This window comes from Orcinus orca, chromosome 20 (genome assembly GCF_937001465.1).
Source record: "Orcinus orca chromosome 20, mOrcOrc1.1, whole genome shotgun sequence".
Classification (NCBI taxonomy): Eukaryota; Metazoa; Chordata; class Mammalia; order Artiodactyla; family Delphinidae; genus Orcinus; species Orcinus orca.
The window spans coordinates 30742721-30767868 of record NC_064578.1 but is presented as its reverse complement, the minus strand read 5'-3'; the positions used below and the strand labels follow the sequence as shown (position 1 = coordinate 30767868).

At 39.7% G+C, this 25148-nt stretch overlaps 1 protein-coding gene across 5 annotated transcripts in view; it reads left to right on the top strand.

Annotated features, from left to right (window-relative positions):
* The window catches only part of FTO (FTO alpha-ketoglutarate dependent dioxygenase), a 373881-nt gene that overhangs the window by 35661 nt on the left and 313072 nt on the right, over positions 1–25148 (top strand). Inside the window, exon 1 of one of the 5 annotated variants that reach the window (XM_049702734.1) lies at positions 19552–19572. The exons of the other annotated variants lie outside the window; for them this stretch is intronic. Within the exon in view, the coding sequence (XP_049558691.1) occupies positions 19567–19572 (6 nt within the window). The 5' untranslated portion in view covers positions 19552–19566. Of the gene's footprint in view, positions 1–19551; positions 19573–25148 lie in introns of those variants that run through there. 5 annotated transcript variants of the gene reach the window in all.

Below are 25148 nucleotides of genomic sequence, written 5' to 3'. Positions count from 1 at the left end.
CCTTGACTGATTCCGTCTCAATCTATAGAAGCAGTGAATTGTAGTTAGGCTGATACAGGAGTTAAAATGCAGCTTCATTTAATACGTAAAGTATTATATTTCTTTTATACTTAACATTTCTCTCTTGCTTTTTTTTTTTTTTTTAGTATTTATTTATTTGGCTGCGCCGGGTCTTAGTTGCAGCATGCAGGATCTTTTTCTTTAGTTGTGGCATGTGGGATCTAGTTCCTTGACCAGTGGTTGAACCCGGGCCCCCTGCACTGGGAGCGAGGAGTCTTAACTGCTGGACCACCAGGGAAGTCCCTCTCTTGCTTTTAATTGTCATATCACATGCTAAAAAGAGGTTTTCTTGGATTATAAAGTTATTTGACATTATTTGCTGTTTAACTGTAGCCTGAATGGAAGCTCACTTGGCCACTAGGTGTCTCCTTTTGGTTCTGTCCCTTCTGTTGCCACACTCTTTGAAGGAACCCGAAATGGATGTAAGGAAGATAAGACAATAAGAACATTAAGAAATGAATGGGACCTGCATTCTGATCATCCCAGGTGCCTGATTTTTTCTCCTCTCTACTTCTGTTTCTCCTTGCTCACAGGCTGATATTTAGTGAATAGATTAATTCTCTGGAATCTGAGTCTTTGATATCTGTTTCTCATTTATAAAAGTAGTAAAGTGTGTGGGGGGGAAGAACTTCTGTGCTCATCTAGATAATAAAATAATTGTAACATGTTTTCAGAGAATTTTAGGAACAATTTTAATATCATGGGAATACTTGTGTTACTAGGCAAATAATAATCGTATTATTGATATTAATTTCCCTGTTCTTTAATATGATAATACTGGCTGTCACTTACATATATTATCTTCTGTGATCCTCACAGGAGTCCTACATGGTTGCAGCTTCCCCCTGATTTTACAGATGAGGACAGTGAAGCTTAGAGAGATTGGTTAATTTGCCCCAAGTTTAATGGAGCTTCGTTACTTTAAGGTTTTTTCCCCCTCCATTTGGAAGTTGTTAATTCATTATAGCGGTGGGGAGAGTTTGACTTAAGCACCAAAATTTAAAATTCCTATAGAATAATTCAGCAGAAAGCACTCCTGGAACCATGGTTGTGAGGGCAGAAATCCATTTTCTGCAGTTGTCTGGTAGAGGCGAGCTCCGGATGTGGGCTCCCTTCAGGAAGGCTACAGGCTCTTTGCAGCATTACAAATTGCGTACACTCAGGGATCACTTCCTATCACTTGCCTACAAATGCAGCACCCGTTATCATAGAAACAGCTGGGCATTTGACAGCTCAGGTTCAGACCCGGACCTTCATAGGATGGAACGTTCTTCTTACTCAATTAGGGGCACACTGAAAAGATGGGAATGCAGCTAGGCCTGTGGTTTTCTTTGAGACTGCTGGCTGATAGGATCTCTTTTACCTGAATTTAGATTCCACACTAATTTCCAGAGTTGTCCAGCTGTCTTAAAAAAAAAAATCAGCTCATGCTAGGTTTTCCTTAGTCTTGAATAATTTAATTGTGCATAGTCCCTCTCCATTTGACTCCCCAGTTGTGCTGGTGATTTCTGCAGACCACAGGAAAATGTATAACAAATGTGAGATGAGAGAGTCTTGTCAGGCAGGGAACACTTTCTCCGGAAGTTGGAGCTGGGTGTGGGAGCGGTTCCCAGCACTAACAGGCACACCCCCAAGATCTGCCCCCGACACTGTCAGTCCTCTCTCTTTGTTCCCTTTCCCGACTCACTTCCTGCCAGGGATTTATGACATATTTCCTAGCAGATCAAATGAGCCCCTGACACCTGATTCCCGAGTGCTTCTTGTTTACAGTTGCTTTCCAAGGACACCTAGACAAGATGGAAAGCTTAACGCACAGTAATTAAATTTGCATCTGCTCTGTGACAGGACTCAAAGGAGTTTTTTCCCCCCTCCACATAGGAATCTCATTGTAGAGCTCCTACTGTCTTTGACCATACAACATCTAAAAAGGCAAAATGTGGACAGGTAAACAAACATTGGTTCAGTCTACTGCCTGTCATTATAATGATGAATATTAAATAAGATCACGGAGATCCCTTTCTTACTTGACTTTCTACTCTTCACCTACTTGTTTAGCCAGATTTATAACTGGTTTTAAATATAAGAACTGTAGCTTAGAGGTGATTTTTTTTTTTTAATATTTTTAAAGGAAAACAAACATTGCTGAACAATCTGGATTGGTTTAACACCCTTTGGGTTGTACATTTCTTACAAATGCTAATGAATAATTCAGCAAGGCCAAACACAATCTGCTGGTGGTATCCAGTGGTATTCACACTCGCTAATGAATAATTCCTTTTGGCTTTTATAGAGCAGCTCTAAGGAGTGACTTCTGAGACTCAGATGGTTATTATTGGGCTATTTGTCAGTGTCCTTGGGGCGTTGTGAGCCAAAGTCCAACTTGACTACCCACTCCACATACCTTCTCTGACTCTTCTGGCAAACAGGCAGCTCTTTCTGTCCCAGCCTTTTAGCTCTCAAATGTTGCTATGAAAGAGGCAATACTGTAACAGGATTCGGCTCCACCATAATTTCATTGATTCAGTTCCTTCAGTATTTCATTCAAATAAAGAAGTGTTTATTAAGCACCTTACTCGATACAAAATACTGAGCATGGCATTGTGTGTAAAGTAGATTTTGTGTGATGTGTCCTCAAAGGGGACATAGGGCATATGGGAGAGGCATGGGGCCTGGTAGGAAGATCTCAGCGTCTTTCTGTCAAAATGATCAATTACCATTTTCTCATCATGTTCTCAGGTATGCATTTCAATGCATATTTGCTGTTGCTGGTGTTGTGTAAAGGTTTTATTGCTTTGGATGAGCCTAAAATTTGATTAATATTGGAACTGCTTATGGGATATGCCCTATAACATCACCCCAGAGCCAACTGGGTAAGTGACCCTTGTTCATTTCTGCTGCACTGAAGTCAGGAATGTGGTATGACCTGGGTTTACTAGCTGCAGAGTCTGAGGATGGTGAATGGGGATTGATTTATGCCTGAGTAGTCTATATACCGTACCTCAGCAATCATACTGCATAATGTATAACTGTGAGATCAGCGAGTCACACCCAGCCTTGGTGAGGTTGTCTTTGGCATCCTGTATCTGCTTCAGCTTTTTCTATTCAACGCCTAGTTTTTGCTCTTCTTTGTAAGGGCACTGGAAGATCACAACTTCCAGCTTCCTTGCAGTTAGGTGGAATTATATGATTTGTTTTGACCAATGAAATGAAGTGGAAGTGATAAGTACCATTTCCTTGTCAAGACATTTAAGGGCTGGTGTGCTACTTGTGTGTTTTCCCTTGCCCTGCTACAATGACCTTGGGGGTTCTGTGTTCCAGATGGTGGGATCTCCATTAGGCTCGGTCCGTGAATGATTGTGTTGAGTCGAGCCCTCATTGGCCCATATGGGGCAGGGAACTTGACCAAGAAAGACTGTTATGTATTAAGTCCCTTAGACTGGGGAGTTTACTCACAGTGTAGCCTAGACCATTTTCACTAACACAGAGGGATTAGTACAGGAAGAGATGTGTGTGTACATGTGTATGTATGTGTGTGTTACCTAGGGCCTGGTATTCAAGGTTTCAGTTACTTTTGCCAAATGTAGTTTCAGTTGGGAATTGAAGGGTAGACCTAATTTAGGGACAGGAAAAGAGTTTATTTCATCACTTACCAAGGTATCTGTGGGAGAAAAAATACTGGTATAAAGAGAGTCGTGGAAATAAAAGGATAATTAGTGAGAGGAGCCAGAGTTGAGGTGAGGCTATTATAACTTACAGTAATGAATTTTAAATTGTATCTAGCATGTTTAATTGGTAAGATAGTGAACCTGTAATTTTTCTCTTTGCTTATAGTTTATACTAGGGCCTGACTCTTGAGCTAAGAATAGTTTTCACATTTTTAAAAGATTGTAAAGGAAAAAAAAAGAAAAATGAGAATATTCAGTAGGGGCCATATGTGGCCCACAAGGCCTAAAATATTTACTGTCTGGCCCTTTATGGAAAAAGTTTGCACTCCCTTGGTTGATACCCTTAAAATCTCTGCATACAAAAAAGTGTCACACATTAAAAAAATGTGAGTTCCTAGAGCATGGAAACTCAAGGGTTTTATTAATCTTTGTGTCTTTCAGCCTAGTAGGGTGCATAGAACATAGTACAAGCTCAGAACAAGTTTACTTTATTGAATTGTACACAGAACATGGGAGTTAAGACATTTCAGAGGATAAGAACCGAGAAGAAACCATGGAAGGTCATAGATCTGAAGGAATAGAACTTTACCTCCTCTGTTCACTTGGCTGGTGACATTTCTGGATTTGTTTAAACCTAATATGTATGGACATTTATTTAATTTTCATATTCATTTTCAAATAAATGCCATCTTATTTAAAATGTCATTTTAAAGTTACTGATGTCTACTCTGTCATCAAAGTACTGTTAGAGTCTTCTTGTGTGTGTGTGTGTGTGTGTGTGTGTGTGTGTGTTTGCGGTACGCGGACCTCTCACTGCTGTGGCCTCTCCCATTGCGGAGCACAGGCTCCGGATGCGCAGGCTCAGCGGCCATGGCCCACGGGTCCAGCCGCTCCGTGGCATGTGGCATCCTCCCGGACCGGGGCACGAACCTGTGTCCCCTGCATCGGCAGGTGGACTCCCAACCACTGCGCCACCAGGGAAGCCCTAGAGTCTTCTTGTTAGTCTATCAGGTGTCAATGTTTTGTTTTCTTTCCTGGGCAACATTCACATTAAAAAAAATTTTTTTTATGCAAGTTTCTATCGGTTCACTCACTCATTCACTCATTTGCTCACCCATGGATACATACCTACAAGAAATGAAAACATATGTCCACCTAAAAACTTACAAATGCTCATAGTAGCATTATTCATAATGGCCAAAAAATAGAAGCAACCCCAAATGACCATCAACTGATTGGATAAACAAAGTGTTGTGTAGCTCTATGATAGAATATTATTCTGCAACATGAAGGAATGAGGTACTGATACATAGTACAGCATCAATGAACCTTGAAAGCATTTCTCTAAGTGAAAGCTAAACACAAAAAACTACATATTATGTGATTCTATTTATATAAGGTGACTACAGTGGGCAACTCTATAAAGAACAGAAAGATTAGCGATTGCCCAGGGCTAGGAATGGGGTGAGATGGGACTTGTGGGTGACTGCTAATGGGTACGGGGTTTCTTCTTGGTATGATGACAAAGTTCTAAATTTAGATTGTGATGATTGTTTCAAAATCTGTGCATATACTAAGAACCATTGAATCGTACATTCTAAATGGGTGAATTTTATGTTATGTGAATGATATCTCACTAAAGATATTAACAAAATTATTATGCAGCCGATTGCTCATTTTCTAGTAATGCAGCTGATTATACACCCTCTTATTCAAGCAACAGTCAGGGTTTGACTCTTGTATTTTACCTTCTTGAATTAAAATCTCCTAGAAACAAGATTGATTTATATTCAAATCCCCTTTGACCCAGCTATTCTACTTACCTGAATTTATTCCACTTTCTTTACTGGCACATGTGTACAAAGACATATGAACAAGAATATTCATTGTGGCATTATTTGTAGTGGTAAAACATAAGAAAACAATCCAAATGTCCATTTGTAGGGGACACGTTAATAATATTAAGGAAGATGTAGCCGATGAACTACTCTAGTACCATTGAGAAGAAACAGTTCTATATGTACCAATATGAAACAATCTTCAAGATATTTAAATTAATAAAACAAGGCGCAGAATACTTGTTACTCTTTGCATAAAATGCTTACATAAAGGTAGAATATCTCTGGAAAGATTCAACAACAGTTACTTCTTTAGGAGGGAAAATTTGGATGTCCAAGTAATAGGAGAGAGACAGACTTTTGCAGGGTTAGACTTTTTTTTATACACTTCCCCCCGCCCCCATAGTAGCAGTATTCATAATCACCAAAAAGTAGAAACAACACAAATGTCTGTCAGCTGATGAATAAACAAAATGTGGTATATCCATATAGGCATGTAAGTAGAAGAGCTGGGTCAAAGGGGATTTGAATAGAAATCAGTTTCGATTCTAGGAATTGTAACTCAAGAGGGTAGTGTTCAAATATTGTCAAAAAACTTTGTGAAAAGTTGATTTCTATACTATGGCTCAGCAACCAGCCTTGTATCTGTTTGTGCCCATCCCTTTTCAATCCATGTGGAATAATTTGTTTTAAGACTCATTCCTGCCCCCCCACAACCCTACCCCTCAGCCACTAATGATGGAGCAATTATGTGGTTCCACAGTAATTTTAACACCATCTTCTAACCCAGCTGTGTGGTGGCAGTGTATCTGCAGGGCAGGAATGTGGCTTATAAGGGACAATATCAGGTTGCCCCTAATTATTTTAATGTCTCCTGTGAAATGATAAATGAAGTTTACAGTTATAATAAAAGTAAACCAAGTTCCCCCAAGGTATAAAGAGTTTGCAAGGAAAATTCATGTAGTCAGATATAACTTTTTTTTTTTTAAAGCATCCTTCATTGGGAGTTTGAAAACCTATCTGCAGGGTTTTTTTTTGTTTTTTTTTTAATGTAGGCATTTATTTGATGAAGCCCAGTAAGGATGAATAGAGTATGAAAATGTTATAAGATTTATAGATCCTCCTCTAGGCACTTAACACTTTTTGGTTTTTGGTATAATTGAAAAAATTCTTCCAAGTTTTACATCTGTGTGCATGCTTTATAATACTAACTTCATGTAATTTACAAAATATTTGCTGGGATTTTTCCTGGTCTTAGGAGGTCCCATAATTTGGCTGTAACTCCTGCTTTTATTATTTGGTGCCACTTGGGTTCTTATCTTTCCCAATCACTGTAAATCCTCCAGTGAGCCCCACACGTACTAGGTAAGACTGCCATCTTGAGAGGTGAGCAGTTTCCGTTCACAGTGTATTTGATACAGTGCCCACGACTATAATTTAGATGTCTCTTTGAAAGAGAGCACATTGGGCTCAATCTCACCATTTCCTCAGCTGGGAAATGTGGCATTGTAGAAGCAGTGCCCCGTCTCCCTATATCAGAAGCTTTCTGCTCTCATGTAAAGCTAGGCTTTCCATGTTGGGTTTCCTTCTAACTGTAGGCAATCTGGCTGCTATGGTTTCATTTAAAAGATACTCCACTTTCTTCGTGTTCCTGCTGCTTGCTGCCTACTGACCCACAGCTAGAGGCTGCTCTTGCTGTGGTTTATCTGTTTGCATGACAGGGCACCTTCCCTTATGCCACCGATGTCTTCGTTTATTTTTTATATCATATTTATATTGTTAGTGAACTGAGGTTGGAAGTGTCCATGACGTAAAGAAACCCCGCTGTGAATCCTCTTATAATCCCTCTTTCAGGTAGGTCCTATTGATGAATTTGATGTTTAGATAGATTATTATTATTGTATTATTATTAAGTGATATCACTTATGGGTTTATACAAACCCATCTATATGTACTGTTGAGTCTCTAAAGAACCACATGGCTTTTTTGAGTCAAACTTCCCCATAGTACAGCTGAGGCCCAATAAAGCCCAGAGAGTTTGTGGGCTTCTTCAAGATTACGGAGCTGCTTAATTACAGAGCTGACTCTGTAGTATAGAATTCCAGATCCAGAGCTTGGATGAATTATGACAAATGGCACTCTGTTCAAATACCTCAGCAATGAAAGACTTTGGAAAAAAATGATGTTTAATTATTTAAAATTTTATTTACCTTCATTATAATCAAAGGAAGTAACAAATCTTCTTGTAAAATATTTCTAATATTTATCTTTCAAAATTAATTAATTAATTATGGGTGCACCGGGTCTTAGTTGTGGCACGTGGGATCTTCATTGAAGCATGCGGACTCGTAGTTGCGGCATGCACGTGGGATCTAGTTCCCCGACCAGGGATCAAACCCGGGCCCCCTGCATTGGGAGTCTTACCCACTGGACCACCAGGGAACTTCCTAATAGTCTTTATTCTTCCAGGTGCCTCTACAACTTACCGGTAGTCTGACGATATATTGCTGATAGTGGTTTTTCCTTTTGATATTATTGTTAGATGAGACTGAAGATGAAGTTGGGCTGGAACAGTTGTGCAGACACCATTTCAGACGGCTAGAGGCAAGCCAGAAGCCACATCTTTCCTAAGTTAAAAGGGCTGACCTTAGTTACGGCTGCTAGTTGGTGTGTACAGCATGTTTTAGAAGAAGTAGTTATTTTTAGCCGACTGACTATGACCAAGATTAATAGCTCTTGAAAGGGCTATAATGAAAGGCTGCCCCAACTGACTTCTACATTATTCTTTATTTATCCTGCTCTCATCCCTGTCACCTTTGGGCATCAGCCACATGTCATTTGTGTGAGATTTGCCCCTTGGATGTGAAAGGCCTCTCTTTCTTAATGATGGGAGGTGATTGGGCTGCAAGGCTGAAGTACTTGGACAGTTGACACGACCCAGGGGATAAGCTTCCAGGTCTGTGGGAGTCACGGGAACTGGACACTCACTCCTGGGGTGGGGGTGGGGAGAGGAACATGAGAATATTCAGCTGTCTGATCCAGATCATTGAGATAGGGCTCTGTTTTCAGGTCTGTATATCTCAGTGGCTCTTCTGTTTGGAGCATTTGCAAGTTTATTCTGAAGAAGATTTTTTTGCTTGACATTATCAACTATCTCTAGTTTTATAAAACTAGGAAATCTCTTTGTGGTAGTCACTGCAAATTAACTCCCAAATCCCTTCTTGCCTCCTTCTGTCATGGACTTTTCAGGACAGTTGGCTGCCCGGAATACAGACTGCATTTCCCAGCCTCCCCTGCAGCTCGGTGTGGCTACTGACTAAGAGGATGTAGCCTGTGGTCGTTTCTGGGATGTTTCCTTCAGAGAAAGCTGGTGTGTGCCCTTTGCCCTTTTCTTCTGAGGCCCTTTTTTAATCCTGCTGCTTGGAATGTAAATGCTGCACTTGGATCTTGAGAGTGAGGGCCAGTCCTCAAGGTGGTGAGCTGGAAGGGGCTTGAGTCTCTGAGGACAGCATGAGAACCACCATACCAGCCTGGTGAACCCACTGCCAGTTTGGATTTTCTGTCACTTGCAGCCAAACCTAATCCTAGATTATACACGATTTCTGCACATTGCAGAAGAGGAAGAGAAATCCCAAGCCTGTAGATTTCCTTCTGTCATCCTGAATATTAATGTCAAAATTCAAACAGACCCCTAACTCTTCCTTCTTTCAACTACTACAAATTAAAACAACCTGTGACAATGATAATGCATTAATTTATTTAAGAACTAAAGACCTGAGAGATATATGAGTATGAAAGATATATGAGAGATAGGGTAGCACAAAGACTGGAAGAGAATGTAACTCATTTAGGAAAGTGTTAACTGGGGCTGATCTTAATGGCCTTCTGTAAGAGTCAGGTCAGGGAGTCCTCACTGCCTTCCAGTGTCGAAGCAGCAGCAACTTCCTTTTTTAGATTATTGGAGGGCCTTAGGGATGTAACTTCATCTGCTTTCTTACGGACTTGGGGAGCTTTTTAAAATTTTAGGTTGCAGTGTCAAGTCTATTCAATGCTTTCAGTTCCTTTGCTGGATACCGCTGTTTATATTTTGCCTGACTCATTGGTTTTAGGCCATAATATTTGCATGTAGCCATCCCTTCTCTAATATGATCTATATTAGATAACATGTACTATATTAGCTATTGTGCATTGCAAATTATTATTAACACACACTTTTAAAATAGATGCTGAGATATGTAATTGCTTTTCATGATTTTTTAAACTTTTGGAGGCGAAAAATACAGCTGTTTGGTTCAATTGTTCTTATTAGCATTTGTAACGTGAACCAAGAGAGAGGTTTTCTGTGCCATGTTTTTCCTTGCTGTTTCTTTCCTTTTCATTTGAAGAATAGCAGGGTCTTGTCTTTTGTTCACACAAGTAAAAGTCCATTCAGCTGGAAAACAGAATAGTGTGCTCTTTGTGTACTCAGGGCATCTGAATGCTTGTGGTCCCACACTAGTTGCTGTTTAACTATAATAAAATTGTGACCAAAGGAGATAAATATTTAAAGGATAAATGACAGGGCTGTTAATCCAAAAGCCAGTTTTGTAGCATTGTTGTTTTTAGCTAATAGGTATATAGCCAGGAGTCATGGAGATGACTTTTAACTCAGAAACAGAGCAAAACCTGTTTTCCAACCAGTTAAAAAACGGCACTGGATATTTTTAATGGCCTATCATTTTGTGTTTTAAAAAGTCACTTGAACATGTCTAAACTGTCTTCGGAAACTTCTAGGAATTTTCCTTATGTGTTTGCTAATCTTGGTCATGTCATTCATATATATATATATTATGGAAAAAATATAAATTCATATATAGTATGACATATTCTCTCTCTCTCTCTCTCTCTCTCTCTCTCTCTCTCTCTCCACACACACACACACACACACACACACACACACACACACACAAAATACCAAGTCTGTTATCTAAGAAAAGAGACTTTAGGGCTTTTATAAGTCTATGAATTCAAAACTTGATCTGTCTTTACCCCTATAAAGCATGACTTGCCTACCCTTTGGTGAAGGAAAAGCATTTTTGAGAATTTCCTTTCCCTATCAGAATGCAAAGGACAAACCTCTGCTCCTTTCTCTCATGCCTCTCTCTCTCTTCCGTTTCCTCTCTTTCCCTTCCTTTTTTTTCTTTCTCTCTTCTCTTCTCCCTCCCTTTCGCTCTCCCCCTCCCTTCTCTCTCTGTCTCTGTCTCTCTGTGTCTGTCTGTCTGACTCTCAGCTGAAGTTCTGCACTTGGGCATATGGCCCTTTGAGAAGAGCTGATTCTGCTTGTGGTGAGGGGACTCAGATTTTGGAGGGAGGTTTATTTTGATACAGGGTTTCACTTTTCCATTGTTGCCGAGTGCTGGGGTCTGTTTGGTCTTATTTTACTGTTGTTCCATTGGCTGGATTATTCAGTCAGCTCTTTTCCAGGATATCCCAGAATAAAATAAAGCAAAGTATATTTTACAGATGTATTTTCCTTTTATGCAGTGACATCTCATTATAGCAGGAAGCTTACACTTTACCTACCTAGGAGGGACAACAGGGCCTGGCGGTGCCAGTGCTAAAGTAAGAAGTACATATACCACCTACAGGGGCCAGCTGCAACTTAGCTTCAGTGTGTGAGTGTGGGCCCAATGTTTGCAGATACTCTGATTTTTCAAAGGAAGTTGAAAATGTGGATTTTTATTTGAAAGCTCTTTATTTTAAAGAGCAGTCTACTAATTGAAATTTCAAACCATATGGTCCAAATATACCATATTTACTTCCTCAGACTGGAAGCAAATGAGGGTCTGCCCTTTGTGGTCTCTGTTATTTAGAGAGATTATATAATTGATGTCACCAGAGAAGGAGATGTGAGGATTCCTTTTCAAGGAAGTTGACCAGCCCAAAGAAAAATATGTAGGTTGACATTTGGGGATATCTAAAGAAAAGACCAAGTTTCCGTCATATAACCCTACAACAGGGTCCACCAGTTGACAAACTCATTTTCTGCACACAGTGCTTTCAATCCCATTTGGTTTGCCTCACTTGAAATTATGAATGGATAGGCAAGGATCACGAAACACCACTGTGTGTGGAATGCCTCCAAAGAGAATGACAACACAAAGCAAACAACAGAAGGAAGGGAACCCGGAGAAATAGGACAGTGTGGAGAACAGAATACAAAACTTCAAAACAAATGATGATTAATATTTTTAAAGAGATGAGGAAAGATGCTACGTATATGAAACAGGAATAGGATATTAATAAAAAGGAGCATTCATATTGTTAAGTTTGTTAGTTGTGATAGTGTATTGTGATTATATTTTTTAAAAAAGGTTGTCCTTATGTATTAGAGATACATACCGAAGAATTACAATTGAATTATGATGCCTGAGGTTTGCTTTGAGGTAATTCAGAAGGAAAGGTAGGGTGAAGGAATAGAGAAGTTAAGATTAGCAAAATGTTGATAATTGTTGGAGCTGTGTAATAAGTACATGAGGGCTTATTATGTAATTCTATTTTTGTGTGCTTGAAATTTTCCATTGTAAAATGTTAAAAAGTGGGGGGAGAGCCTTTAGAGACCCAATTAAAAATATGATAGCAAAAGTTAAAATTTCAATAGGATTAGAAAATAAAGTAGAACTCAGAAAGTAGAACAATGCAATGGAAGATTAGAGAGGAAAGATACAAAATTAGGGTCAGTCCAAGTGGTCCAATATCTGATTATATGGGTTGTAGAGTAAGAACCAAAAATATCAGAAGGGAAGAAATTATCAAAGAAATAATACAAGGTAGTTTTCTTGATCTATAAGATGTGAATTTTGAAATAAAAAAAGCCCACTGAGTATCCAGCCCAAGAGCTGAAAAATGACCCTAGCAAGGCCCTTCTTCATGAAGTTACAGGTACCCAGAGAAGAAGAGAAGGCCCTAAGAGCTGACATGCAGCTATTACTTATGCCCTCAGCTGGGCTGGGTACTTAGGCTCCAGAACTCCCTGTGCCAACTGCTTTCAGACAGTAAACCATCTTTTGCTTGGTCAGGGCTGTGTGCTGGCTACCTGATGATTGGGATTCAGAGAAAGGACATGCTGTCTAATTTCTGTTCATAGACTTCTAACCAGGCTTCCTGTTTTCAGCTCCACTTCCGAAATGCACCTGCCATCAGAGGTACCTGGTTGCTGTAATTCCTGAGCCTTTCTGGAGATGGTGGAATGAATCAGCTCCACCCTTATTCATCTTCCCCTTTTCTTCCTCAACCCCTGCCCTGCCAGTAGGCTTCAACTTTTCCTGTTCTATTACATTAGTTTAACACTCCCTTTTCATCTTCCAAAATGTGGGGCTGACATCTTTTATCTGCTTATCTTTTCTCTCATTCGCTTTGTCCTTGAAGATTTGTGTTGTTGTTTTGTTTTTGTTTTTTGGCTTATTTTGTTTTGATTTCTTTACAGGCATTTTCGTGACATTTTGGGAGGGAGCTAAGAGCATGTTTTGTATCTGCCATGTTTAACCGGAAGTTAATTTGTTGTGTTAATCATTCATCTGGGTATCAGAGTTTCTTTTCCTAAGGTTTATTTGAAAATCAAATTAAGAAAACAAAATGTAATAAGTAGAAAATAGTTTCTTCCTTGACTACCGTTGCTCAGATTGGCTTGGGTCTACCTACCGTGGCCCTCGAAGACTCCCGCTCAATTTAGCAATGAATTTCATTCTGTTTTGGGTCTCACTCTATGCATTGTCACCTAACTAGGTTTTGTAGCCTGTGAACATACAATGATGTTGCAGTCTGCTTATGTATTCCCTATGGCTCCTGAAGAATTTGAATTCAGTACTTGCTGGTCAAAATATATACTCAATTTTTTTTTTTATTACTTTGCTTCTGTATGTGTTTTATGTGATTCTGTTGCAGTGTCCTCTCAACCTATTGCTCAGAGGTCAATAGGAAGGAATAAGCATAGTGAGTAGACTTTGGGAGTAATATCATTCAGTTAAAAATATCATTGGCTTACAGCTTCAAAAGTATTTCACTGAAATTGCAAATTTTCAGTTGTATTTAGAAAGAGGAGAACTGGAGACCTGACCAGTCATTATACTGAAAAAGGGGAAATCTGGGACTTGAGTTCTGATTTTAGAGTTCTATTTCACAGTGCGTTTGCTTAGTGACTGTTACCTGTAACCAGGTACTTGCGTTCATCTTAGCTCATGCCTCTCAGCCTCGGATAGCTTCAGTTGTTGAGAGTATGCCCCTCTAGTATAAGTAACAATTCTGTCATTTTCTCTAAAGTCACCTTTTTTATTAAGGAAACTCTTTAATAGTTCCACATATTCCGTAGTTATGCATTTCTGTGAGTGCTTACCAACCCCAGCACAGTGTTTAATAAATTACTGAACTTTGAAGAACCTTTGAGAAGCAAGGGCTTTAGGTGGCTGAGCAGCAGACATGCAAAAACTCTATCCTCCAGAGTATCTAACAGACAGAAATAGAGGCTTGATCAGACAATATAAGCATTGAGTGAATCATGGTAATACCATGAAATATTTACACCCAGAGAGCATGCTAGGGTGGGAAAGAGAGTGGGTGGGTTTTTGTCATTTGGGGTTGAACCTGATGCCAAACAACTCACCACTCTATGATCTTAAAAGCAAAACAGAAAGAAAAAAAGAGAGAGAGAAAGGAAGAAAGGAAAAAGAAAATGAAGGGAAAGAAGAGTTGTTGATTTGGTGATATTTTGTGGTTTGCAGTAGCTTTTCACCAGAGCAAGTCTCCTTTTGTAGACAGTAACCTTACAAAAAGCCAAGTTTTAATCAGTCCTTAAAAGAGACTAAAAAGTCATGGTTTCTTTTTTTAAAAAAACTTTATTGAAGTATAGTTGACTTACAATGTTGTGTTAATTTCTGCTGTATAGCAAAGTGATTCAGTTATACATTTATATATTCTTCAATTATATATATATTCATGACCATATAAAGTCATGGTTTCTTGCCATCACAAGTTTAAGGTTTTAATTTAATCAATATCTCATTATTAAACTTGCCTTAAAAGCCCTCATTTTATTATCTGTAAAAATAGAGACTTGAATAGCAAAGAACCAAATAGCCTAATATGTTATTTTCAAACAACATATGTGATTTATCTATTTTTAATACAATGCTATTTTAAATAGGCCTGTGTTGTATTTATTTAACAATGATCCACAGAGAAAGTTAATATAATGGCAGCAGTATATGGATTACTTAGTAAAGGTTTGGGAGATATTTATCTGAGCTGATATATTTAGAGAATTTCGAATAAGTTCCAGTATAGAAAAGGGCTAAAGTGAACATGCCAGGCCAATTTGTTTTGCCACTCTGCCAGTACTTTGCATGTAAATTTTTCTTATAGTGATAAACCTTTTTAGATTTTGTGGTATTATGTAGTATTATTGAAAATATTTATTGTTGATGATGAATAAATGTTGACAAGAAATAATTTGATTTATTAAATTTAATTTTACGCATGGTATATGTAAAAAAAAAACCCGCAGATTGTATCTGGGAGCTATTTTAATGTAGTGTTTTTGCTTTTGCTTTTTAGCAGTATTAGAATCGAATCATGTATTAATAAGGAAGCTCAGATTGACCACAGACACAGACATTGGCCTTTCAAGGGGATCATCTGACTTTGGTATCTGTCATGAGCTCTCTGGATGTTTGAGATGAGTTATGCTAAACAAAATTATTTGTCCCTGTGATCACATTGTCCTAAACTGACAAATTTCTGTCACTTGCAAAGTCAAAGTAATAATGTTGGAAGGGAAATTTGGTGAAACTTTCCTTTACAATTGTAATATGTTTTTTTTTGTTTTTTTTTTTTGCGATACACGGGCCTCTCACTGCTGTGGCCTCTCCCGCTGCGGAGCACAGGCTCCGGACGCGCAGGCTCAGCGGCCATGGCTCACGGGCCCAGCCGCTCCGCGGCATGTGGGATCTTCCCAGACCGGGGCACGAACCCGTGTCCCCTGCATCGGCAGGCGGACTCTTAACCACTGCGCCACCAGGGAAGCCTACAATTGTAATATTTTGTCCATAGATTATAAGTAAGGGAACTTTTAAAGGCGTTTTCTATTTATAATGCGGGATTCCATTGCATACAAAGAAGTTTATGGTCTAAGGATCCATTATCAGTGAAATGTGGTATGGACCTATTTGTGCAAGGATGTATTAATCCCCAAATTGAAACAGTAGAAGTAAGATAATATTGGTATGCTTATTATTTTTGTTGCTAAAATGATGACTTGGCAAGAATTGGGATGGTAGGGTTTGAATGATGTGGATTTAAATCCTGCCTCTGCCACTTATTTGTCTTCTGGCAAATCATGGGCCTGACTCAGTTTTCTCATCTCTGAAAGTGGGGTAATGATAATTTACGTCTCAGTGAAAAAGCTTCTAAGCATTCAGCACAATACTTGGTATGTGGGATATACTCCATAAACATTAGCTTCTTTTCCTTTCTTCTTCAGTTAGACCCAAAAGGTTTTGTCTAGGAAGTGAGACGTTTAGAAGTTCTTGATTGGTGGAGGGAGAACTACGTGAGATTGGTGAGAAGTGTGTGTGTGTGTGTGTGTGTGTGTGTGTGTGTGTTTTGTGTTGTGATGGACAGATAGGGAAAGGAAGGATTGAATTCACTGATCTGTAGAGGCAAATGTGATATTGGCAATTTGAGACTTCTTCTGAACTTCCACTGTCATATTTGCTGCTCAAAATTGGTCTAGAGAGCATATGCACAGTTGAGAATTGATTTCTTTATGCGTCTTCTTGAACATCTCACTCTTTTCACATGCAAAATGTTAGAAATGTATGATATTTCTATAGGGCACGTATAGGGCACGTCAAAGGTTTACCTGTTCTTAAATTCTATCTCTGACCATATATGCTCAGTGCTATACTGTACTCTGGGAATTCAGTGGTGACAAACAGACCAAAGTCCCTCCTCTGATGGAGGTTAACATTCTATTAGAGGAAGAAAGGCACTAAACAATATTTAAGATGATAGTGAATAGGGCCATGTTTACTAGATAAACAGTATGGTACAGTGACTGAGGGAAGGGACCTGCTGTGGAGAGAGTGGTCTGAGGTTGGCTTTTGATGTGAGATCTGAAGGATAAGGTGGGTGTTCATTCCAGCCACAGGGGCACGGCACATAGGAGGAACTCAGATGCTCAGTGGCCAGACGTTAAGGAGAAAGAGATAAAAGAGGGAAGGAATGAGGCCAGATCACTTTAGGGCCTCTAGGCCGTGGTAAAGATTTGGGTTTAATGGGAAACCTGATGGGAGCCCACTGGAGGGTTTGAAGAGGAAGGTTGTGTGCGCGCGCGCGCGTGTGTGTATGTGTATGTGTATGTATGTGTGTGGTGTGGTGGGATCTGATCTGCATTTTGTCACGATCACTCTGGCTGCTGTGTGGGGAATAGTGGAGGGCCAGGGTAGAATTAGGAAGAGAAATCAGGGGGAGAGCTAAGCTGATAGCTTGGCCCAGGTGATGATTATGGAGGTGGAGAGAAGGGGGAAGGATTTAGAATATATTTCAGAGGCAAAGCTGACAGGGTTTGAAAGGGTTTTGAAAGAAAAGAGGAATCAGGGATAAATTTCACGTTTTGAGCTTGATGGATTGCATTGTGACCATTTACTGAGATCAGAAGACTGAGGAAGAAGCAGCCGTGGGTGTGAAATCAGGTGTTCTCCTTTGGACGTTCACATATCTGGGGCCGTCATTTAGGCTGTGGCGCAGGGAGAATCTGGAGGTCGGGGCTGGAGAGAGAAATTCTGAGTCATCAGCGTAGAGCCGATGGGTTTAAGCCTGGGAACTCCTCTCCTCGTGAATCCTTTTTCTTCCTTAGGTTGTAAGGAATCTTTAGGACCCAGCTTTCCTGAGTTAGTGTTACCCCTTCACCTTTCCTGTCTCTGGGTTTCAGTACCAGACTGTCTCCAAGCCCCACAAAAGCGTTCCTCCCAGGCAAAAACAGAAGATGACACACACCATGAACCAGATTTTCCATGACAGACTTACAAGGAACAAGATCATCTCATTGTTCCTCCTGCTACTTAAAATAAAGGTAATATTGATTTTAGAGTAGCAGTTCAGGTCCTAAGGCGTGATATTGATTAGGCGTCTGATGAGAATTTGCAGGGTAGCCTTCCCCAGACCTACAGCTACAGGGCATCTCCCCACTGGGTCAGGCCTCTGTGCTGACCTCCACTGTTACAAGCGGTGTTTTTCTTAGGAATTCTTGGCCCTGTTTAGTCTAGGCACTGTCCAGAAGCATTTATTTTACCTGATGGATGGCTCAATCCAGCCTGTCTCTTACCTTAATCTGACCTCAAAGATGGGAACTCTTTTGTTCTTAGTAAAAATGAAGACTAATTTTGACATTGTTTAGAATTACTTTCTTCTCAGTAGCAGTAGAGTTCATGTTGAATTTTTTGCTGTGAAACTCCTTATTAAAATGCTGTATTTTCACTTTCCTTTTTTTTTTTTTCCTGCTACTTTCTAATAAGGCTCACTTTATGGATATTTTTTTTTGAACAGGAAAAGGTGCCTCTTTTAAAGATGCCATTATTAAACCCATGAGACTCCTCAATTTTAATGTTGCATCAAAGAAAATAGTTTCTTTGTGGTTATTGTGATGTGGTGGCATTCAACATACTCCATTTACAGGTTAGGTTTTATAATATTTACAAGTCAGGTTCTGAGGATATTTTGAACAATTTAGTAACAATTAAGGGATAAATTGTTTAGTGGCCTAAAGGATATAAAGAATCCCTAGAAATCATCCAAAAATAATAGTTTCATATTAAAGTTTTGACTTTCTACTGTAATAAGACATGTAGCAATATTTTCCTCCTGTGTCTGGAAATTCTTGCCGGATTGTTCATGGGGTTGATTTGAGGTTCAAAAGTGTTAACACAGGCTAAGGCACTTAGTATAGTGCCTGACACATAGTAAGTGCGCACTGATGTTAGCTCTTATTAGCTGCTATGATGAGATGTTAGCTGCTTTTTCTGTCAGCCCCAATAGCCGGCACAGCCCTAGGCACACAGTACAGTATTTAGGTAGATGTTCAGTGACTGATTAATGTCTCTGACATTTGGGATTTCCTTCCACACTTGCAGTGTCAGAGCCAATTGCATGTCTTTTCTAAAATGATCTAAGTACCTGACATCCTTGGATCCTTCACTTGGTTACTCACAAAAGCAGGTGCATGAATTTTGGCCATTTCCATGTCTGCCTGTCTTCTCTGTTAGCTGCCAGGTAGAGCTCTGGTTTCAAATTCTTTGCAGTTAGAAGAGATAATAAATATTAACATTTCTAGTGCAGTACTGGGCACAGGAATAGGTAAATGTCGCTTGACTCAGCATCATGGCTGCTGGTCAATTCTGCCTTTAGGGAGACAGTTCTGGGAAGTGGGCTTGTGGCTTCCTATGAGGTAGAAGTTAGATAGTTATGTCTTATCCTAGTAGTTGGTACCAAGGGGATCTTATACTTCTTTTAAATTCTCTGGTTGTTGCACAAAGGGGCAAATCTGTGCAGCAGAACGTTGGTGGAATGGACAGGCAGCTTCGTAAGTGGAGAAATGGCCTCTGTTTGGCTCATGAGTACAGAGTCATATTGCGGGTGGTTCATGAGTCATCTGAAATACACATTTAATCTAGACTTGTGGCCTGTTGGTGAGGCTGCTGCTTTTTTATGATCTCAAATGGCTTGTCCATGTCAAAACTTGCCTTATTTCTCTGTTTACTTTGAATCAGGAAAATGTTCACGACCACATTTGGAATTCCTCGTCAAGTGTGTCTTCGGTCACATCACCCCTGGCTACCACCAGCACGTGACTGTTTATTTTGGATGTCCTTTTCTGATGTTCAGCTAATTTAACCCACAATGAAGCTAATCCTTGCTTCTTTGGAAGAGTACAGATTTACTTATTAGCTGCTTCCAGAGATACTTGCATTTTCATGCCAGTGAGTATATAATTCCACTGACTTTTGGATCCATCTACTCACAGATGCAGTGGATGGCTTTTTAAAGTCAGGATTTAGACAGAGCAAATCATAACTGTCCTGAGTTATCTGAAGTCCTCTTGAAGGTTAAAAATGAACATGTATGGGACAAACATGGAGGAGTAGTATTGAATATTCTGTTGGCCCATTTATCTTGCCTTCTTGTGCAAGAGAGAGAAGAAAATCAAGCTACTTTGGAATTCAAGTTTTTACATCTTTCTCCATGTTTATAGCATTCTGACTAAAAGCATAGATGCTGCTTCCATATACTACTTGGCCTTGAGTCCTGGCTCTGCTACTTACTAGTTGTGTAACCTTGGGCAGATTACTTAATTTCTTTTGATCTGTATCATTATCTGTCAAGTAAGGATAATTATAGTAAGTACAAGGAGGGTTGTTATGAAGGTCAGATGAGTTAATTTACATAAAGCATTTAGAACCAAACGAAATACATGGTAACTGCTATACAGTGTTAGCTATTATTTTTATTAGGAATTAGTAATTGCACAAATAAAAAAGATGAAGGTGTAAATCATTAAACAGGGTCATTTATCTACGGGATGTTTAGGCATTGTGTCTAGCCTTGCGGATTTATATTAGTTAAGGTAGGTTACCGCTGTAACAAAAATCATATCAAAATACTGTATAATGGCTTGGACATAATAAAAATTATTTCTTGCTGAGGTATTTCTATTGCTGATGTAACAGTAATGAGTAGGGAAATGGCTTGATGGGATGGCTTCCTGCATGCGTTCATTTAAATGATGCAGGCTGGAGGAGGTTCTGCCATCTTCAGTACATTGCTTGTAAGGTCACCTGAGGTTATCTCCCTTCTAGCCACTCAGAAGGGGAAGAGAACATGCAGAAAAGTGCTTAGGAGTTTTGTGTGGGCCAAACCCGGAAATGGCACTCATCACTTCCTTTCACATTCTGTTGGCCAGAACTTAGCAGCTACCAGTCTCGGCCCCAGAGTTTTTCAGGGGTCTGTAAAAATGTACAAGACTTGAAAAACATGCGTTGACTCCAAATTACAAACATAAAATTGCAGAATTGAAATGAATATGTGTTTCATTCAGTGTTTATTAAAGGCAGCCTCTGTCAGCTCCATAAGTTGTTACATTTAGTATTCATCAAATGTTATTAAATTTGAGATTAATTTGTAAGTTGGATTTTCTGATTTCTCAGGAATTCCCAAGTATGCCCGATGATTGTTGAGATTATAGTCAATCATAAATGAGCTTCTCAAAGCCCAATGAATTCAAATGGAAAATGTTAAAAATCCCCTCATTTTTCTATTGCAAAGAAACTTTAATGTGACATATGGGTACAACTTAATATGTTTATTTGGCTGTTGAGATGGGGCCTTCAAAAGTATTAGTGATCATGGCTTAGATGATCTTAAAACAGTCCTGCTGTTGAGTCTTAGTGTATGGCGACACATTTTAGTTGCTTTGAAAAGGTATGTGATGGGGTTGACTAAACACATTTTGCATTTTGAACTCGTGTTTTCCCCTTAGGCTCTTCTCTCCACCCCCTTCATTTCTAATAAAATATTTGTTGCTGTGATATCTAAGAACATAAATTATACTGCATTTAATAACCCAGCTTCTTGGTCTTGGAGATGACAGAGAGGAAAAGTGCCTTCTCTTTTTGCCAGTCATGTTTGAAGGCTAGGGTTGGATTGGTCTTCCTTTTGAGTCATCCCTGGCCTCTCGGACCATGGTTTCCTCTTCCTAAATTTTCCTGTTCTTCCAAAGTGAGGCACTTCTGAATGGGCATTTGGGAGATGTAGGTTTTTTTGTTTTTATTTTGCGGTACGTGGGCCTCTCACAGCTGTGGCCTCTCCCGTTGCGGAGCACAGGCTCCGGATGTGCAGGCTCAGCGGCCATGGCTCACCGGCCCAGCCGCTCCGCGGCATGTGGGATCTTCCCGGACTGGGGCACGAACCCGTGTCCCCTGCATCGGCAGGCGGACTCTCAACCACTGTGCCACCAGTGAAGCCCAGGGTTTTTTTTTTAATACTTTTTTTTCTTTTGGCTGTGCCACGTGGCTTACAGGGTCTTAGCTGCCCAGCCAGGGATCGAACCTGGGCCCCTGGCAGTGAGAGTGCTGAGTCCTAACCACTGGACTGCCAGGGAATTGGGAAATGTAGTTTCAAAAACCACTTCTTATGATGGATCCTGTCATGGGTTATTTCATTGCAGTAGCTTTTGGTTCTTGTTTTTTTGCTCAGTCCTGCCAATTGGAATTTGATTTGTTGATTACAAAAACAAAATGTGCAGAATAGCTCAGAAGAGACTTTGATGTAGGTTGGAGCTATGGTATAGACTTTCTTGAAAGGCATAGGCAAAATAAGAAATAGGGCTGTTGCTTCTGATCAGGCATTGCAGGGACCCCTGTGAGTGGAGCAGGGGGGAACTTCCCTCCAGGAAGGGAGTGGGAAGTGAACTCATATTTCTTGTTCCTCCTACAGTCATCTCCACTTCAGTGGATGGCAATTTCATGCTTCCAGTTGCTCAGGCCAAAAATCTCAGAGACATCCTTGACTCTCATTTTTATATCCCATGTCTTAACTGTTAGCAAATTGTCTCCTGTGTCTTCAAAGTGTATTTAGAATCCAGCCACTCCTCACAACCCCTGCCTCTGCTATTCTTCTCCAGGCTACTAGCATCTCTCTCCTGGATCCTTGCCATGACTTCCTGAGTAGTCTCCCTGCATCTTGCCCTGCCTCTCTCTATGTGCAGCAACCAAAGCAAGTATTTAAAAAAAAATTCACATCATATCATTCCTCTGCTCAGACCTTTTTATGGCTTCTCATAATGTTATAATCCAGCAGCTCCACTCCTAGTTACCCAAGATAAATGGAAATTTATGTCCGTACAAAACTCACACGTGCAAGTTCATAGCAGCATCACTCACAATGCCAAAAATGCCAATATGCCAAAAAGTGGAAACAACCCAAATGTCCATCAGTGATAAATGGATAATCAAAATGTGGTATATCCATACAGTGGAATATTTAGCAGTAAAAAGATGAAGTACTGACACATACTACAAATGGGTGAATTTTGAAAACATTATGCTAAGTGAAAGAAGCCAGTGACAAAAAGCCACATATTATATGATTTCATATCCAGAATAAGCAAATCCATAGAGACAGAAAGTAGATTAGTGGTTGCCAGGGGCTGGAGAGAGAGGAATGAGGAGTGTCTGCTAATGGTACAGGGCTTCTTTTTGGTGTAATGAAAATATTCTGAAATTAAGCTGTGGTGATGATCGCATAACTCTGTGCATATACATTCTGAATTATAAACTCTAAAAGGGCAAATTATATGGTATGTGAATTACATCTCAATGAAACTGCTAGTAAAAAAAAAAAGAAAAACAACCACAAACCCTTCTGGCTTTCTGTATGATGTGTCCCCCTTCCATCCTGTTGTTAGACAAGGCAACTGCTTCCTGCCTCAGGGCCTTTGTACTTGCGGTTCTCTCTTAGAACTTTCTTCCCTCAGATATTTACATGGCTGGTTACCTCACTTCCTTTTGGTCTCTATTTAAGCTTTACATTCTCAGGAGGCTTTCCCTGATTACCCTAAAATAGCACTGTCCATCTCATTGCCTGATGGCCTTCTTTATGCCTTTACCCTGTCTTATTTTTCTTGATGTCCTTATCATCATCTGATATAGTACATATTTTCTTGTTTTTTTTTTGTCTACCTTCCTCTATTAGAATGTGAACTCCAGGAGACAGTGACTTTGCTTTTGTTCATTACTGTATCTGCAGCAATGTAGTTCAGATCTCTTTTCACCATTAGCATGAGAAAGAAATGGATTTCTGTGGCAGTGTTTTGGGAATACACTATATTTGCACGGAGTATTCAGTGTACTAGCTGGTACAATGTTAGAAGTCAACAGCCTGGAAACAGTCTCTATGGGAAAGGTAATTTTGGGTCAGAGGGTGGAATGGAACTCCTCAAAGGTATTGTCAGATAACTCTTTCTATAGATTGGTAAGTTTTCCTACCTTCTTAAAAAATTATTTGCATTATGCTAATATATTACATAGAGTATGCTAATATATTACGTAGAGTGTGCTAATTTTTGTATCTGCCTTATGGGTTCAAGGCCTTTGGTTTTATTTGGTCTTAATTTCCTACCCCTCTGCTGTCTTTTCCAGAGGTGGAGGAAAAAAGAAAAGAAAAGAATATATGTGTGTTTTAAAAAGCAAGTATTTAGTTTGAGAGGCCTTCAAAATTCCATATCTTCTATTCCTGTTTCCTTTTCGTACTTCCAAGCTTAGGTTAAAGGTATCGCCAGTTGCCCGAACTCTGCAACTTAAAAGGCACAAGTCACTAGATGGCACTGAAGCATCGTTTCTTCACATAGCAGAGTCCTGGAACCCTTGTGTTATTGCTTCAGCCGACTGGCTTTCTAGGTGTCAGGGAAATTGTTTTATTGGTAGAGGGCATAGTGTAATATATTCATCTCCACCCCTACGCAGCTGTTTAATACCCTGAAACATGGCCCTCTTGTGGCCATGGCCTGTTAACTATGCTTATTTGGTGTAATAATTAGCAGAATTTCTCACTAACAGGGGTACTTACCAACACCTCACATCTTCCCTGTACGTGATGGATTGTACATTCTGCGGGAAAAGTTGGGAAGGTCAAAGCTTAACCTCTTTCTAACAGGGCTACTTTCTGCACATTTGCTCAGAATCGGTTTATATTAACTTGCTTTTGAGCTTCTTCATACCGGAGGTGTGAGTAAGGTAAACATATTTGAGCTTTTATGTAATAGCCCAGTGACGGTTTGTAAACACAACACTGTTAATTTTCCATCTCTTAGAATGATAGGAAAATAAATGACTAGCTGCCTGAATGGTTGGATGACACTTGCTACCCAGACTGTGTGTGTTGGAAGTGTGTCATAGGAACAGTGGGTCTGCCACAGACACCACATTTTAGGTTAAAATTGGAGAAGAAAATTACACATGGGATTTTAATTTTTTCCATGGTTGTAAGTTAGGCCCCATTGAATTCTCTGCGGTTTTACAAGCCCTCTTAGGCTCCTAATATTTCCACACCAACAATTTTAACATTTACTTTAGGACATGGTTAGAGCTAACTGACAGAAGACCAAACAAGAGAAAATAGGTTGAAAGCAGGAAATACTTTAGTTGGACCAATAACTTGCCACCTCTCTGACCTTAGGCAGATTGTTTACCTTCTCTGTGCTTTGGTTCTCTCATTTTTAAAAATTAAGATGATGATACCCACCCTTTTGGTATCCTCTGCCAGGTAAAATGAAGTGAAAACTCCTCAAAATGGCTTTACTCATATTCGAAGCTCCAGATAAATGTAAGATGTTGATATAATTCCTTAAGAAAGCTAAGAGGATTTTTCTTTGTTGATTCCCAAGATGAGTTGTGGAAATCTTAGAGACTGGATTAACGTAGTCTGGGGTCTCTGACTGCTGCATATGTGCAGGTAATACCTAGTTTCTATGCTGGCTAGTCTGGCTTTGTTCCCAAGTTTT